The 19,132-nt window shown below is 38.7% G+C and overlaps 1 protein-coding gene and 1 long non-coding RNA gene across 54 annotated transcripts in view; one reads left to right on the forward strand and one right to left on the reverse strand.

The window, feature by feature from the left end:
* Ank2 (ankyrin 2) overlaps positions 1–19,132 on the reverse strand; it is a 576,750-nt gene that overhangs the window by 57,723 nt on the left and 499,895 nt on the right. For 36 of the 49 annotated variants that reach the window (XM_031375399.1, XM_031375436.1, XM_031375409.1 and 33 more), the window contains 2 exons: positions 10,378–10,450; positions 4,084–4,228 (listed from right to left, as the gene is read on the reverse strand). In XM_031375399.1, coding sequence (XP_031231259.1) covers positions 4,084–4,228; positions 10,378–10,450 — 218 coding nt within the window. Of the gene's footprint in view, positions 1–1,484; positions 1,497–4,083; positions 4,229–10,377; positions 10,457–19,132 lie in introns of those variants that run through there. The other 13 variants (XM_031375406.1, XM_031375420.1, XM_031375394.1 and 10 more) reach the window with 2 other exon arrangements.
* The window catches only part of LOC116093755, a 58,668-nt gene that overhangs the window by 18,078 nt on the left and 21,458 nt on the right, over positions 1–19,132 (forward strand). For 3 of the 5 annotated variants that reach the window (XR_004119824.1, XR_004119823.1, XR_004119827.1), the window contains 2 exons: positions 6,613–6,743; positions 10,328–10,796. This is a non-coding gene — a long non-coding RNA (uncharacterized LOC116093755). Of the gene's footprint in view, positions 1–6,612; positions 6,744–10,327; positions 10,797–12,157; positions 12,635–19,132 lie in introns of those variants that run through there. The other 2 variants (XR_004119826.1, XR_004119825.1) reach the window with 2 other exon arrangements.

Below are 19,132 nucleotides of genomic sequence, written 5' to 3' on the forward strand. Positions count from 1 at the left end.
GCATAATTAGTTTTGTTTTTCTGAGACAGTCTTAATCTGTCACCTAGGCTAGTCTGGAATTCACTATATAGTTCAGGCTGTCCTTGAACACTTGACTGTCGTGCCTCTGTCTTCTGGGGTCTGTCTTCTTTCTCAACTGGTTTTGATTTAGAGGAGGCAGAGGGAGTTATTCATTTTTGCCTTGCCTAAATGACTAACAGGGAGAAAGAAACAAAGTATCATACAGACACAAAAGAAAAGGGTAGATATTAAAGTATGAAGACAGAGGGAGGGAAGCAGACAAGACCACAGTCTGAGTGTTCCCTTCCTTATGGATCTTATGTAGCTCTGTCTTCTGTCTGTCGTCTGAAAGGCTAACTGGTCAGTGACTCAAGCTCATGTGTCCTAACTGTTTTGTTTTCTCCCCTAATGATCTCATTTACTACTTACATGAAGTAAGTATGGCTGGGATATTCTAACAGCAGAGACAAAATTCTCTCTGATGAAATAATAACAAGAACAAACTTTTGAGAATAGTTTAAATCTCTGCATCATAAACTGCACACATTTGATGGGAAACATTACAGACAACTTTAAACAGGTTACAGCAGAGTTACGATTTACAAGACACTGTTTCAGGGGGGCCTCCTGTTCAGTTAATGCACTGACACTAACATGCTCAAAGAGATTAAAATGTACTTGTTGAAGTGAGGATCCAACAGCTATAGATAGAAAGAAGGATTCAATTCATACTTTCCTTCTATCACACAACTGCCTTGTACCTTGTAGATTTGAGTGAGGTAGCAATTACTAGCTTAGAAAACTATAATAAAAAAAAAAACTATAATACGTATTAGACATTGAACTTGTAGAGTTTGAAGCCCCTTGGAACAAGTAAATATACAACATTTTCAGTGTGGTTGAAGAAGCGCCTGTGATTTGTAGTTGCTTAGAGTTTTCCTATTTGAGTTCAGACAGTTGTAAACAATAATAATAAATGGATTCAAATCCAACTGGCGGTACTTTGGCTGTGGTTTTGCTCCACATGCATTAAAATGTATGTGTCTTAATCCTCTGTTATTTATGCTTATTTTAGGTACCCAAATGTTGTTTTCTGTCTTTTCTCAGTACAGATAGACAGGCTGCTTAATTTGTTATGGGAGGGCCATGCTCCTGTGTTGTCAGCCACAAGGTGGCGCTGTAAGAGTTAGAGTTAGAGCTGGTTCTTGTGACACTGTTATCTCTCCTAACTCCAGCAGTTACTAATTTAGCACAAAGCAAGGGGGGGGGGAGGGCTAATTTGAGGAAAAATCTATAATTCTAGAATATAAGCAGCATTGTTTGCCAACACACATCTGTGTGCGTGCGCGCATACACACACACACACACACACACACACACACACACACACACATGAGCAGTGAGCAGTGAGCAGTGATGAGCAGGGAGCAGGGGAATGCAAATGTGCCCGGGAAGACCATGGTTTCATGCTGTGTAATACCTACCTGGGAATGGTACTATGGACAGCACACCAAATAAAGAAATAATGAGAGAGGAGAATGGTTACCAAAGAAGTGATGCACTGAACTGCTCAAGCAAAACTGAAAGAGTAACTAATAAAACATGAAGATGAGCTGTGGCCTGGAGACCTATTGGTGGGGCTTGTGTATACACATGGTGGTCAAGAAGCGCACATGGGAATCCAAGAACAGAGTGTGCAATGTTTGTTTCATGCCTCTGTCTTTGTATGCTGATAAGCTTCAAACCATTCACCTCCCCCACCCATGGAAAAGTATGTTATAACTCTCAATATTAGATTGAAAAAAAAAAACATGAGTGAATTGGGCATTTTTTTTAAAAAAAAAACAATGAGAAACTGGTGAAAATGATGTGTTCTTTGGCTCAGCTTAATCAGACTCTTCAGAGATTACTTGTGAATTCACACAAAGCTATAATTCCTTATGCTGAAACACAGAGTGGGGTCCCATTCCTGAATCTGTTGCCTGCCTGTAGATTCCATTCCCCTAACTGAGCTGCTTTGTCTGGCCTCAGTGGGAGAGGATGCTGCTAGTCCTGCAGTACCCAGAGGAGCCAAAATGGGGTGACACCCAGGGGGCCTCCCCATTCTCAAAGGAGAAAGAGAGGAGGTATGGGGGAAGGAGCTGTGTTGGAAGGAGAGATGGGCTGTGACCAGGCTGTAAAGTGAATAAATAAATTAATAAAAATTATTTATAGTAGAAAAAAGAATCTCAGATTACAAATCCCAATCTGTTGGTGAATAAGAACTTAATGTATGGAGCCCAGGTTCTGTCACCTCTTCTCCACACCTCCCAAGGGATCTTCCTTCTTTACCTTGACCCTAAGGGCAACCCTCTACGTAAGGTGCCAGTACTACGGAGTCACAATGTCTTCTTCAACAGCCTGATAAAACTCACCAACCAATTTCACTACCCATGTCTCAAAATGGTCACTGTGGAACTCTTTCTACAACGGAGCCAGGGTGAGAGTTTAATACTGCCATCACCACCAGCAAACAGTATACTGCAGCTACGTTGTCTAGCCTGTCTCCACCAGAATGATTGCCTGTGTCACAGAAGAGGGATTCTGGTAAAATACAGGTGTGCTTCCCCTCCATTCCTGGTCCATCCACTGCACCATCATGGGGTCCCCGCTAGCCCTACCCCCCACCCCCCACCCCCGCCTGTGAAGGCTTCAGGGTCTTCTTCCCTTCCCAGCAGCATTGCTCAGCATTCCACCTGGTTTGGGCCACTGCCTGTCAGGAAGCTTGCTTGAGTCTCTGTCCTGCAGAGGTGCTCAGAGCCCCTCTGCCCTCGCCTTTCAATGTCTCTGTTAGGCTATGAATTTAGCAGACATATTTTAATCATGTTGGCACCTCCTGGACTTAGCAAAGTGGCCAGTTCAGGAATGCACTTACACAGTAAAAGAGAAAAAAAAAGTGAGGAAAAGGGACAAAAGAAGAGAAAAAAAAAAACAACAACAACAACAAAAAAAACAAAACAAGGAATGGGATCCAGGATCTCAAGGGAAAAGCCCTCAAAGAAGTTGACTTCAGAGATTATTTGTGTAGAACTGATGATTCTTCCTTATATGATAAATAAGTGGGAAACTCATAAAGTGGCTGACAAGAGCCAGCTTTGCAGTATGATCATGGGGCTGTTGATGGAAAGACATCACAGTAACATGGATGGACAAGCACACACGGGACCCAGTTTAGCAGCCATGCTTCTGAAGAAGCACCCAGAGTATTGTTCTCTTAGTCATCTTGCTGCCAAGAGTGGCAGCACAGGGGTATTAGGAATAACCAAGGTAACATTGACTCAGTTCAGAATATTAGCAAGGCTCCTCAGACTTGTCTATAAAGTGGGATCCGCATGGACTCGGATCACCTCTTAAGATCCTGTCCTCCTTTTTTTTTTTAAATGAAAAAGTTGATTCCAGGGCAGTTTTCCTTTGTGCTTGTTTTCGGTTACTCTTCATCACAGATTTTTGTGCACACAGAAATTACAGCACCAAGAGTTAAGTTAGAATCAGAGGTATCTGGAGATGCTAAGCACATCTTCCCGGCAAAACTGTCTTTAGCATTTGCCTACAGAGAAAAGTGGCATCTGATTAAATACATCACTTTGAAAGGCAGGGACTCCTTTTTATCTTTGCTCGCTCTTGCTTTGTAGTAGCTGCATGATTATGCTATAGTATTTGATATCCCCGAACTAGTTTCCTGTCCCTCAAAATGGGCTCTAATTAAAGGTGTCAGAGTTATGAATGAGATGGCATCCCAACAAGCAAGCCAACTATTGATCAAGGTGCTCTGTGGTGTCTACATTCTCTATCACCACAAAAAAAAAAAATGTGGTAAACCAGGCATAGTAATACATGCCTACAGTACATGCCCAATACGCTGGTGGCTGAGACAGGGGAATTAGAAGTTTGAGGTGCATCTGAGAATATTCCATGCCATTCTGGGCTACATAGAGATTCCTTCTCTAAAAACCAAAAGAAAAAGAAAAAAAAAAAGGAAAAAAGAAAATATTTCAAAGATGTGTTGTGCATACTTGTGAAGTTTAATGTAAGTTTGACGAATACCTGTCAGATCTTCCTCCCTCCAGACTGTACCGAAGGTAGTTCATGCTATCCAGGAACTGACTGCTGGGCAGGGAGTCATCACCAAGCTCCTTGAGATCTTCTGGCCTGAGGTATTCTCCCCCATCACCTGTCACTGTGTCATCACCTGGAGGCAGTCAGATGACAGAGAAGGCAGACATTTGGTCACTTTAGTACCAGCAACAAGATATGCCCAGAGTCCTGCAGTGCATTCACACCACACCTTGGATAAGAGCAAGACACTGCACATCAGGAAGACACAGAAAATATGCACATGTCTACAGATGGCTAAAGCCTACAGGGAGAATATTTGATTAATTCCCCCAAAAGGCATCAAGGAAAAAGTAATTAACTGAATTTTAATTCTTTGAATATCTTTCAACTGGCACTATTCATTCTGTGTGTTAGGATGACTAGCCTAGCTAATATAGATTAGCCCAGTGTGTAGATTACTAAAATTTTCTCAGAAGTGTATACAATAATTCTGTACATAATCCACTATTAACAGTCTCTTCATGCTGTTGACTATGTGCTAAGATATATGCGAGATTATTGATTGATTGATTATGTATGTTTGTGTATCTGTATTTTTGTGTGTCTCTCTGTGTTGGTATGTGTGTCTGTGTGTATATGTGTCTATGTCCATGTGTGTGTCTGTGTGTGTATCTCTGCATGTGTATTTGTATTTCTCTCTCTCTCTCTTTCTCTCTCTGTGTGTGTGCATGTGTGTCTGTGTGTATATATGTCTCATGTTTCAGTATACATATACATGTGAAAGTCAGAGGAACATGGTCTCTCCTTCCACTGTGAAGGATCTGGGGGTTGACTCAGTTTATCAGGCTTGGCAGTAAGAACTAACCTTCTGAAAACCACATTGCTGCTCATGAATTTGATAATAATATTTTATAAGATTTATAAGCTTTTATAAGATTAAAAATACAAAAGATCACTAAAGTAGAAAGAAATAAGTTCTAAGAATGGGACTACTAAAATCTAGACATGGTCTGACTTGGGGATAAGCCTAGTCATTTTTAGAGAGTTTTATTCACGTTTGGGAAGACACTCTGTGACCCTTTTCATGCTTGAAAAGGTGATGGAAATGGTGAAATACAAGATCCATCACATACAAAAGGCCATGCATTCCATATCCCTTAAGCAAGAATCCAAACATTACCTAACACTCAAAAGTTGGCTAACATGCTGTCTCTTCCCTCCTCCCTTACCCTACCCCAAGAATTCAATCAATCGAACTTGGCTTAAGTCCATAATACTACCAAAGTTAGGACATTCTGGGCCTACGTCCATTATCCTACCCAACTTAGGGCATCCTGAGCTTCCTCAGAGTTAGTTTCTTGATGCTAACCTGATTCTCCTGAGTTTCCAGTTCTGAACCCACTCTCTCAGTAGCCAAGGTGGTCACAGGGAACAAAACTAACTCAAAATGAGTTTCTATTCCTTGTGTGTTAGAATGTCTCTTAACACTCCTTAATAAGACATGACCCACATTTTAGATTTTCTTACTCAACCTCTTTCTTGTCATGCTTTGGTGGGGAGAAGGTTCAGAAAGGTGGATGTAGCTGGATCCAACAGCACAACCTAGGAGTGAACACAATCCCAGACTTCCTCCCCAGTGTTTATGTTACATATATTTGTGTACAATGTATTTGTGTTACAAATAGAGAGTGAGCCATCTGAACAATATATTTAAAATAAAATACATCCTTTTTAAAATCCTATCAAGCCAATGCAGTGTTTAAAACCCTCTACTCACACTGAGTTTGCCAGGCCATAGCTGTCCTTAAGATTTTCCCCCATTCTCCGCCTCTTTTGGTGGTTGTTCTGAGAACAGTGGCTATGCTTGGTTTATTAAAAGTGAGGCTTCAGAGTTTTGGAGACACCCGTGGTATAATATATCATGATGTCATGATTACGACCCCAAAAATCAAGTCTCCAAGGCAGGTACCAATGTCCAGAACCTAATCTGCTATTGGTAACAGGAGTGACACTTGTCTTGGGCCAAATCTTCTTGATGCTGTATATAATTTCTCTCTACGTTATTTGCATATAAAAATACCATTGTTCAAAACTGTGCATCAACACTGAGTGATGGAAAGTATGCATAAGAAGAGTTAGAAGAGATTTATAGTTATCTTATTCTATTTCTTCAAGCCTTATTCCTCCCATCTTCTTGAAAACATGGCCTAGAGTCTTGTCTCTAATCAGCCTCCTCTACCACCAGCTCCCTGAAGGACTCTGCCCCTGGACAGTCAAGCGCTAACTTTTCTTTAGCCAGTCTTAGGCCTTTTTAAATGTAACACTCAATCTTCTCTGCCTTTTATAATCAAACTTCCTTTCACAATCAGACCCTTAATTGATTCTAGTGATTAAACAGTGACCGAGAGGTGGCTTCAGTGACCGAGAGGTGGCTTCTTTGGTAAACAGCCCTCCTTGACATCTCTGACAGAATCTCTCTTTAGTCTCTTCCCTATTACTTTGTGTCTTTCTTCTCAGGTTCCCTTGTCTGAAATGGTATTCCTAAATGACCCCTGCTATGTCCCATTTACCACACATGGAATATACTGTGTTGAAGAGTGTCTTCAATGTCTCCATCTCCTCCAAGAATGCTGCACCAGGATTATTCTGTAAGTACCTCACATTTAGCATGGGAAAACAAAATGTTTCTTATTTGTCCACTCCATACCCCGCCAACATACTTCTTGACAAACTTTCTATATGAGATACTTGTATATAGTTGTCTCCATGCTTTTAGTGAGGGAGATGAGAGAAATGAGGGGTTTCTTTTTATATCCACCCATCCATCCATTTATCTCCTATCTATCTATCTACCTATCTATCTATCTATCTATCTATCTATCTATCTATCTATCTATCTATCTATCTATCCATCCATCCATCTATCTATCTATCTATCCGTCTGTCTGTCTGTCTATCTGTAGGTATGAGTGTCTTGCCTGCATGCATGTATGCCTGTTGCATATGACTGCTAGATACCCTGGAACTAGGTTTATAATGGTTGTGTGCCACCATGTGGGTTCTGGGAATCAAACCCAGATCCTCTGCTAGGAGTTAAGTGCTCCTAATTGCTGAGTAGTCTATTTTAAAGTAGCATTCTGAATTAAGAATATCAGCTCTTACTTGCATACATAGAATTCTGTTCAACTTGGGAAGAACTCTGCTATTATGTAATAATTGTTCTCTGACATATACTCTATTATTAACTTATCTGGTATAAAACAGTCAGGCACAACTGTTTTTCCCATATTATATAACAAACTTAATGTGAGCTTCCTTGTTGTTTCCTGTACTTGGAACAATGTCTTCCTAAATTTTAGATGTGTTCATTTAATAGATGACTCTCAGATTAACGAGCTCATTTTTTGTTGTATTTCCCAGTTTGATGTTGTTTTTTGTTGTTGTTGTTGTTGTTGTTGTAGTTTTTTGTTTTGTTTTGTTTTGTTTTGTTTTGTTTCTGACATTTCTGGGAAGCTCCTTCCTGGGATTATAAGGCATTGGTGTACTGCAGTTTTTGTTGTTGTTTTAAGTAAAATTGATTTTGGTAATCTAAAACTACAAGATTCTACACGGCTGGTGACTGGTATATTAGTTATGCCAGGACTCTGGAACAAAGATATCAAAAATATGGGGATAAATGAAGATCAAATCATGTGGTCACAAGGGCTACCCATTGTAATAACCTCTATGATGCTTGGATAGAGACTCTGTGAAACATCATGGGCTCCTGCCCTTGCCCTTGCTATTGAAATATGGGGAGACCTGATGCCCTCTTCTGGCCTCTGTAGGTACTACATGCAAATGATGAGCATACACTCATCAGACACACACAGTATACCATTTAAAAGAATGCATTATTCCACGCCTGGCCACCTTCTCACACCCAGTCCTTTCCTCCCTGTATAACTTTTAAAGTTACTAAGTGGTTAACTTACCTATATTCTTGACTATCTTTTAGAAAACAATCACATTCCTACTTCTAATTTGCTGAGGCTGACCTTACTTTTCCCCACTTTTGCGACAGATTCTCTCTATATAGCATAAATCTGGCTGTTCTAGAATGAAGTACGTAGACCAGGCTAGCCTCAAACTTACGGCTACCTGCCTCTGTCTCCTGAGTCCTGAGAGTAAAGGCATGGATCCCCACGCCCAGCCCAGTGGGACCTTCATTGTCTGCTCTGAGTTATCCTCCTGCCTCTGCCTCCTAAATAATTGTGACTACAGCTCCATGCTACCATACCTGGATTCTAATTTAATAATATATTCTCATCTAAGAAAGGCAATGTAAGCATTCACCTCAAGTAATCTCAGCTGAAAGTGTACATAGTAACTAATAGATTAGTTACCAATATGTCATGCTTACTTCAGTATTAAGAATTACTTTTCCTCAAAGACTCTATTCAAAAGGAAAAAAAAGATATTCCTCTGGGGAAACATTGTTCCTTGAAGAAAATAATTTTGTTTAATAGGTCTCCATAATAGCTGCTAAATTATTACCAGAATAAGCAAATCATGGCTCTTAAACTTACAAGTTAATAAAATGCACACATAACACGCACACATGCACAATTCTACCCAAATTACACAAGCTGTTTCCAAAGAAACGTTAGTATCAATCAAAACGATTTAAGACTTCAACAAGCTGCTTCTATGAAGCTAAGAAAAGTTAAAAGCAAAGAAAAGCAATCACTCTGAGTCCTTATGGTACCTGAATCACTAAGTGCTTCCCCATCAATAAAGTGGTCACCAAACTGCTTAAGAGCTGTACAACATATGAATGAGAATCAGAAAGACAAACCCACCAAAACCGTGGTATGCATACATGGATGTTGGAACTCAGCTAGCAATTACTAGAACACAACACACACTCATAATAAATACTCAGAACTGCAGCCTTTGGCAGGACTTTTAAAAATTACTCATCATAATGCATTGATCCAACATTCATTTATTCTTGTCATAATTCTTATGCACACTGACACAGATCGGTGCGTGTTGCCAGTAGAAGGACAGCCTGGTTCCAACTGATTCCAAGTAAGACTAAAGAATGTAAAGCTTTGCCTTGAGATTTCCTGTCGAAGAACCTAAAGATGTATTTAATATTTTCTATAGAGACTCTTACTATCAGGCCCAGGACCTCCTTCATGGCAATGAATTTGCAAAGATATGCATGCATTTTCCATGTTCATATGCAATGGCAATAAGTTTTCCAATCCTTACACGCTGACTTGGCTCATAGAGCTTGCATACTCTATGTGGTGCTTCTGTAATCTTAGGGTAGGTGTTTTTCCTTTTTGTTTTGGTTTTTATTCCAGAAAGATAACACAGGGAAATTCAAAATATAGAACAAAGAAAGAAAAGTCGCCAAGGAGGTAGAAAGGAACCTTTTTGTGTTAAACATGGATGCTTATCCTAACCCCAGCCATGCCCTGCACATGTTTTAGAAAGACACTCTTTTTCAGGGCTTTGAAATCAACTGTCTAGATCAGCCATTCTCAACCTGTGAGATACAACTCCTATGGTGGTCTCATGTCAGATATCCTGCATGTAAGATATTTATATTATGATTCATGACAGTAGCAAAATTGCAGATGTGAAATAGCAACAAAAAATAATTTTATGCTTGGGGGTCACCACAACATGAGGAACTATATTAAAGAATCACAGCATTAGGAAGGTTGGGATCCACTGGCTTAGGTAATTTTCATCAACTCTAAAGCCATCATGAAAGTGTAGATCTTTCCTAGCATAAAGGATGGCTTAGCCATGTTGGGGCTATACTATTTGGTGGTGAGGTCCTTTTATGCCTCTTTAAGGCTCTTTTCTTCTGAGTTTAATATATATTCTGGCATTTGTATTAATCAGACGTTTCTTAATATACCACTGATGAAGAACATTTTAGATTTCTTCAAGGCATGTGAATATGAAATGTTTTGGTATAATTATCGTATGTATTAATGATGGCTATAATATCAGCCAGTTTTTTTTTTAGCACATGGATGATTTCAAGTTTCTTTCATATTTTGCAGTCTTACTAGTTATTAGAGATTAAAAGTAATAATGGCAAAGATACATAGTTCTGACTTGTATATTTTTTCCAATGGCAAGAGTAAATTTAGTGGACTAAAGAGTGCAACCGGGTTTTAAATGTTAAGATGCTACCACCCATACTACCACCTTTGTCCCCAAACAGATTTTAGTGCCCTTGTGTAACATGATAGCTGTCACAAAGGAAAGACTCACCCTCTTCATCAGAGACATCAAGAACCTCCGTCATCGTCTCAGGAACATTTAGCTTATGTTTTTCCGTGATCGTCTAAAACGAAAGAAATCCGTCATTGCAAAGTTAAAAACAAAGCCAGACAAAAAAATGAACAGAGCCACAGAGGTGACCCCATCTACAGCAGCAGCAAGCCATCAGACCTCAAAGAGCCCATCTCATCCACACAGGCATTTAGAAACTTACTCTCTTTTGTGAAAACTCCTTTGTATTCTCCAAAGATAAAAATGGCCAATGATTCCAGCAACATTGTACAAGAGAAGATTCATTACTGTTCGTTCCCATTTGAAAAATTGAGCCTTTAGTAACGGTGCTTGTAATTCGTCATACTGTAAAACCAAACTAATGGCTTCAAGAAATCCCTAAGATGAACCAAGTGAAGTTTCCAGAAAAACTTCACAATGAAGCAATAAACCCGCAATGTAATAAAAGCAAAGCCCATCAGAAAAATGCTGGAACCAAGGTAGGTCAGAGGACCCGCAGTAGAGAATAAGTCATCTTTATAGTGTTCACAGTCTACGGTTTTAGTTTACTGCTTATTGGCTTTGTATAGTGCTCTCCTGAGTGGCCAACAGCAAAGCATTTCATCCCTGATATGGGTGGGATAAGAAGCAGAGATATCAGGCTGCTCTGGCTTCATGGCTTCCACTTGTAGACTCATGAGCTGCAAAGATTCAGCAAATCCTTTAACTTGGCTATGCCTCAGTTTCCTTGTTGAAAACCACTGACTAGTGTTCCATGAAGTTGTTATGAATGCTAATACAGGAGCACTGAGAGCAGTCCTCAAAATAGGCTAGAAGTCAATAAATATTATCAGGAATAACTGGTTATTGTAACTGAATTATAGTCATCTTAGGAATGACAGGCCTCAGAAGTTGTTAGTCACTTGTGCAGCAAGGAGCTCCATGATCGTTATACCTCAAATACAACACAGTGATTTCAAAATGAAAAAAAAAAAAAAGGTGTGTGTGTGCTGGCACAGAGAGATGAATGTCATGTGACTTCACTAATTGGAGAAATTGTTTAGAAGTTCAAATCAGGCTGGAGAGATGGCTCAGCAGTTAAGAGCACTGACTGCTCTTCCAAAGGTCCTGAGTTCAAATCCCAGCAACCACATGGTGGCTCATAACCATCCTTAATGAGATCTGATGCCCTCTTCTGGTGTGTCTGAAGACAGCTACAGTGTATTTATACATAATAAATAAATAAACCTTTAAATATATATATATTTCTAATCATTTTTTAAAGCTGAGAGAACTGATTGAATGTTTATTCTCCTGAAGATATTTTTAAGATAAAGCTTCACCATAGCCTGTAAACTTGGCACATTATGTAGTTTTTGACACTTTTTGTTGCATTTGAAAGATCTTGTATATTGTAAAATGGTTTTATACAAAATACTAAATAGTAGAAATTGTATAATGTACAATCATATAATTAAAAATATTAAACAGCTAAAAAAAAGTTCAAATCATAGACAGAGATAGCAGAAGTGTAGACAAGAGAGATATGGGCTGGTACTCAATGGATACAAAATATAAGTCAAATGGGGAAAAAAATGTAAGATTTGTATGACATTCCATGCTGCTCATATAATACCATGGTGTACTACACACTTGAAAAGGTCTTTTCTCCTTCATTTTTCTGAGAGTGGCATGTATCTTAGACTGGTCTCAAACCCATAAACTTGCTATGTGCAAGGACAACCCTGTAACTAAAACCCTTCTATCTCTACTTCCCAAGGGTCTGGATTCCACATGTGCACCAGGATAGCTTGTATGAAGAGGTATTGGTGAGCGAGCCCAGGGCCCTATGCATAATCGGAAAACCCTGTACTAACTGAGCTATGTCATTAGTCCCACTGTACTGTACTTGAAATTTTCCAGGACATGGTAGGTACTCTCTGCACATCCACCCACAAATAATAAGTATAGGACGTGACAATAAACAAATTAGCTGAGTTAGCTATTTTCTCAATGTATACACTTCTCAAATAATCACATTGCACACCATGAGTATGCACCATTGTGCCAATTTTAAAAGTGAAACTCACAGATACAAGAAGGAACATCACAGCTTTAAATATTAACTAAAGTTTATCAAGTCTCAAATGAATAATTTAAAGTGTACCATTAAATTTAATGTACCAGTCGACAGTTATAAGGACATGAAAAGAATAAATCCTTGACAAACAGGAAAATAAAACAGTAAAGCACCGAGCATTATGAGTGCGTCGTGTAGACTTCTGTGTTTTGTTCTACAGACACTAAAGACTTGCTTCAGTGAGGACCATGACTCAGTCACTGGGTCTTTGCAAAATCAAAAGGGACCAAGAGGCTGGGAAGGGATACAAGAGACCCATGCCAAGAGCAGCAGGACTGAGTCAATCAGACATTGTGACACACAAGTCTTTCACTGACTGTTTTATTTTTTTTAATATTTTTAAGTTTTATTTATTTAGTATATATGAGTATGCTGTCTTCATGCACACCAGAAAAGGGCACTGGATCCCATTATAGATGGTTGTGAGCCACCATGTGGTTGCTGGGAATTGAACTCAGGACCTTTGGAAGAGCAGCCAGTGCTCTTAACCACTGAGCCATCTCTCTAGCCCCAACTTTTATATATATACATATATACATATATATGTATATATATATATATATATACATATATAAATGTCTTAGATGACCTATTGTGAGGTAGCAACAGGGACAGGTAAGCAGGGCTTACCTCCCAGTCTCTGCTACCCACCTCCTGGATGGTTTGTTTCTCTGTCATCATGGGTTCTACCTCTTATGCTATAGAGATTTTGTACATATTCCTTTCTCTATCAAAAACCATGCCTTGGACTATCAGATATGATTTATACAGAGAAATACTTCCTGTTATCCCAGCAATAACTTTATTTAATTTCATGTACATATATCATACACAACGATGTATGGCTCATCTATTTTATCAGTCTCTCAAAGAAGAGTGGGAGCCATTTCAGAGGTAGAGTCAATTCTGAAATTATATATATACATATGTATATATATACATATATATAATTTGATATTCGACATGATAAAATTATGTTAAAATACATTTAAAAAGCGACAAAACAGGTTTTCTTATGAGTGAAATCTTTGTTTAAAGACAATGCAGAAGGTCAAAGGCCAGAGACTCTCATAGTGTATAGGTAAAGGTACAATTGAAGCTCATGTTAATAAGTCCAGCCTGCCTATATGACTCTTGGGATGTTTACATAAGACCACAGGTATTGATTTAATGAAAACAAACTAAACAAATGCTGTAAGAAAGAGAAAGCGAAGGCCCAATGATCTCACCAAGATTAGAAAGCAGATAAGCATCTTTGAAGTGAACAAATTTAAAGGACTTTTATAATACAGTATTTTATTATTAGTTGAGCAAATTTGAGCTATAATTTTAGCTCAGTTAAATTATAAACTATATATCATAGGTTCCATCTCTAGCTGTACATTAGAATTATGAAAAACAGTTTTAAGATACAACTACTTTGAGCAGAAAACATGGCTCACATGGTAAAATGTCTGCTGTAGAAGCCCAGGATCTGAGTTCAGATCTCTGGCACCCATGTAAAACCCAGGTGCGGGGGCACACACTTGTAATGCCAGACCTGGGGACACAGGAGATCCAAAGAGCTCACTGGCCAGCCAGAAGAGCTACATCAATGGACTCCAGGTTCAGGGAGATCCTGCCTGAAAACCCAGACCCTGCATATATGGACCTCTGACCTTCAATTGTACACACACACACACACACACTTACAAAATTCTGCTGCTAGAGTCTCAATACACAATAATAATAATAAGTCTGCCTTCTGGGTCTAGGATCCAGCTAAGAGTATTTCAAAAACAAAAACAAAAAAACAAAACAACAAATTCCCACTTAGTTCTACACTAGCCTGGTCTAGAAAGTAAGTTCTACGACAGTCATTGCTACATATTTAGACCTAGTGTCAGGGGGAAAATAATCCCATTTAGTTACATTATGGGACTCAATTTAAGGTTCATATGTTTAGCCTTAAGGAGACTATCACACTGTAACATATCCTACTACACTTTTCTGAAACATATTAAGTATCTAAATGTAAATAAAATGATTTAATAATGTGACTATGTCTATTGTATTTGACTAACCAGGAAGTCCATTGTTACGTGAAAATGTTCTAGAATAATTAACTGCCTTTCAAGGCAGCTATTTCCACAAGAAGATGTGTCTCCATTTGAGAGTAAATGGCTGTGTGACATCCTATAGTCCTTTTCCAGATGATGGTAGTGTGTGAGCACACTTCCTTTGTTCTTGCAAGAATGAATAACCAGGCTGCTTTCTTTGGAATTAAATGGTATATGTTATATAAGAAAATATATATGACAAGATCAAAAGCAGCACACAGTAATCATTTTATTCACAGTACCCTCAATGTAAAATGCAATTTGTAGCATGTATTTAAAGTTGATGTACTCCCAACCTCCGCAGGGCATCAGCAAATGTTTGTTGAATGTATAAAGAAATCTTCCTGCTCATGAATAATGTAATTAGATGTATATAATTTTCTTTTAAAATAAAATATCCTTAAGATATTTGTTTACTGAAATATAAATATAATTTTAAACAACTGCACTTGAACAAAGCTATAATTCAAGGATCATGTACTTTTTTTTTCTGCTGTAGAATCCAAGATGTTATGGTCAAGATAGGAAACTACTTTAAAAGTTAAAATAAGAAGTATGCTGTGCACAAGATTAATGAGATATAATTAAGTCAGCCAATGAGTTACTCATCATTGATATGGGAAAGCATGGAAAATAAAATATAAACTGCTATCATGGAATTTTATAAATACAAGATAATATCTGGTTTTCCCTATGTGGGGGAAAACTGTATGCTTAACTAACCAGGCTTAGTCAGCCACTATCCCCACCCCACCCCAGCCCCAACCTGCCAATAACTTGTTTTAATTCACACACTTCCTAAGCCACCATAGTGCAGTGAGTGAACTTGGCCATCACATGACCTTTCAATACCCTCTCCCTTTGGCTGTCATCAGGTCACCTGCAGGCTACGCTTCTTCTGTTAATGTCAATCATATTTGTTTAATATAACTTTTTTTTGTTGTTTAGTTTTTCGAGACAGGGTTTCTCTGTGTAGTCCTGGCTGTCGTGGAACTCACTCTGTAGACCAGGCTGGCCTCAAACGAAGAAATCTGCCTGCCTCTGCCTCCCAAGTGCTGGGATTAAAGGCACGCGCCACCACTGCCCGGCTAATATAACTTTCCTAACTAGATAAAATATTAAGTGTATAATTGGCTTGCTATAAAAACTCTGGAAAGTTTCAGCACAAGTGTGTCTCCCCAAATAACTACTACCCAATTTGCTGTGGGTGAGACAATTATAAATGATTTAGAAAAAAATATATGTCAGAAAATTGTAAAGATTGTGTACACCACGTTTCTTTAAGAAAACATACAGGATGTATAAAAGTACAAAACAGTTTTAAAGATGTGTTTGTTTTTAATGTGTATGAATGTTTGCATTCATGTATGTGCATACATTACATGCATGCATGGAACCTAAGGATGCCAGAAGAGGACTTCAGCTCCACTAGAACTGGGGCGATAGGCAGTTGTCAACTGCCATGTGGGTACTGGGAACTGAATTTGGGTCCTTTCCAAGAATAGCAAGTGTTAACCACTGGGCCATCTCTTCAGCCGCAATAAGTTATCTACATGTTACAAATTATATACATACATGCAGTGAATATTGATGGTGTTTGGGTAAAGATGACAATTTAGCCATCTAAATGAGGAACTACATTCACAGAAAATAAAATGGTGATTGAATGATGTCAAGTAACATCAGCCGTACTCATTGCAAGTTCATTTTTATGACTCCTTTAACAGACATGGTATCAAATCAAATTAGAATGTGGAACTTCCATTTTCTTCATTGCTTTAAGAAAATCTTCCCTAATGATTAAAGGGTTCTATATTTAATATGATTTACGTGTGGTAACTTTGGGTAATTAATTAATGTTCTACTTAGCAATGATTACTTGCCACATAATATATCATTTTAAAATTACACAAACAATAAAAAACAGTTGATGATAGTGGATTACATGGAGGTATGAGTCATTTTTCATAGTTTTTCCAATCTTAGTAGACTATGGCTGTTGTCTATTGCTTCTGGGAATAAGCCCCCATGCTGGCAAACTTACAGGGACTTCATCCTAAGACAATGCTGAACTGCCTCGCCTCCCCTGCTGTGTCTCCGTGTAAATTTAGAAAAGCCAAGATTAAGGAAACAAGCCATGATTTCACAGAGGCTGGACAATCTAGGCCGCACCAGCTCTTACAATCCCCTGCCTTGCTCTGCTCTCACACAATGCTTGCATTCATACTCCGAGGTAAAGAACTTGGGAGAGAAGTTTCTTTTCTTCAAGGGAACTCACATGGCTGGACAAGTGGCACACCCTCTAAATGCAAGTGACAGGAGATGTGTCCATCACTTATGCAGTTATAATTCAATGACTATATTTAAAAGTAACCTTACCATGGACCATTTGACTCACTAGACCTCATTATGAGGCTAGCCTTGCGCTGCTTTCTGTCCTCAGAGTGCTGGTGTTTGTTCGTTTGTTTGTTGTAAATCAGTAAACTTTAGAAAATGACATAAAATATGGCATACCAGCTAAAACCAATAAAATATACTTCTTGGGTGGTATTTTTGGTTGAAAACTAGGTAGGAATCATTCTTTCACAAAATTTTGGCTAAGCTGCTATTCGGCGAAATCAAGATTAATTATATTGGCATGGTTAGAAAAGTAACTTTTGTGATTCAGCAGCCTAAATTAAATTCCAGATGTGTCTCTCCACATCTAGCATACTACTAATCTTACATATTAATTATCTGAGGTATCATAGACAGCACCCTATGGAGAGAAGAAAATATGGAGAAAAAGAAATGAGTAGAAATCACCTCCCAAAGGGAAGTACGCTGCACCAAGAGAACCCATCCACACTTTTCAGCTTTGTATTCCATGTCTCAAGCCAAACCCACAATTCTACCAGAAGCCAGTTAAGGGAACCAGAAAATAAAGATAAAAGCAGGATCAAGACAGGTAGCCATTGAGATGGAGAGATGGTCCAATAGTTAAGAGCACTGGCTGCTCTTCCCGAGGACCTGGGTTCAATTCCCAGCACCCATGTGGTGGCTCACAGCCATCAGACATTCCCGCTCCAGAGGATTTTATGCCCTCTGTGGGTATCCGGCATGCACAGGGTGCACAGATATACATGCAAAACACTCAGACACATAAAACAGCAGTGGCAACCCATGGCACCACTAATACAACCCCCTTAGATAAAGCTGATTGTACAGAAGTTGGTTCATTTAATGTAAATGATATACCTCAGCTGAAATCTGATAGTCTACATGTTATTTACAGTTTATTGACTTTTTCACCTAGAAATTTGAATTCTAAGTATGTTGGGGTTTTTTTGTTCAAATAATGCCCAGCATTAAAATGAACATAAATAATAATATAGTAATAAATAAAATGTAATGAAATATAAATAATTAAAAAGCAAAAACTCTTAAAATGTCCTAAAAAGAGTTGCCTTGTATTTGAGCGAACCATTAGAGATAGGCCCTTCTATGCCTGTCCTGTATATTTGATTTCTGAGAAGCTGTCAGAGAGCTTGCTTAGAGATAGGATGTAGCATTTTTTAAAAATCAGCAGTGTGTGTAGGGGGATGCACGTCACCCGTGTAACTGCAGAATAACACACCACAGTGTCCAGAGGGAGGCTTGCCAGTCTTAACTGTCCACCTTGTTTGAGATAGGGCCTCATTGTTCGCTGCTGGGAACCTCCTGTTAGCTGGCCCTCCAGCATCCAGAAATTCCCCTGCCTCCACCTCCAGTCTTCTCAGACGAGCACTGGGTTTACAGATGCGCATTAGCATTATTTGAGTTCTGGGGGTCCAAATTTAGTTCTCATACTTGTAATGCAAGCGTACCAGCCACTGAGCCATTTCCCAGCTTTGTAATTAGAATGTTCAGATTAAGTGCTAGTTGCTTCTGTTTTAAAATACATGTCTTGATGTGTAAGATCATTTGTCCTGATTCATATTTATTCATCTCAAATCTTGGAAATAAGATGTGAAGTTTCACAATGTTGTTGATGTTTAAAAAAAAAAAAAAGAATATATTTTTCCTCTGTCATGCTTCTTCCCCACTCCCCCTCTGCTTGGACAGAGGAGCTGAGTTAGAACCACTGATGCTTTTCAGCAGGTAGCACAGAGGTCTCTCACATCTTTCCTCTAGTAAAGAAGAAAGGTTACTTAGCAAAATGAGAGGGGGAGTAGGGCTGAGAGAGAAAGAGCCACAAGACCACCATCTAGCGGCAATTCAGTGAAAACACAGATCCAGGATTCCCAGTGTGGAAAAAAGTAACAAAGTACACAAAACCAAAACCAAAAAACAACAACAAAAAACAAAAATACAACAACAAAACAACAACAACAACAAAAAAAACAAGACTTCTGACAGTACATATGCTCAGCCAATCTTGCTACTAAAGCCTTCGTTTCTTTCTCATGTGCCTGCTATTCTGAGGTGACATAGCCAGGTAGGTCTTCATATGAAGACTTTCCTCCTACCAAATATATATATATGTATATATATATAT

The sequence above is a fragment of the Mastomys coucha genome, unplaced genomic scaffold, assembly GCF_008632895.1.
Source record: "Mastomys coucha isolate ucsf_1 unplaced genomic scaffold, UCSF_Mcou_1 pScaffold16, whole genome shotgun sequence".
Classification (NCBI taxonomy): Eukaryota; Metazoa; Chordata; class Mammalia; order Rodentia; family Muridae; genus Mastomys; species Mastomys coucha.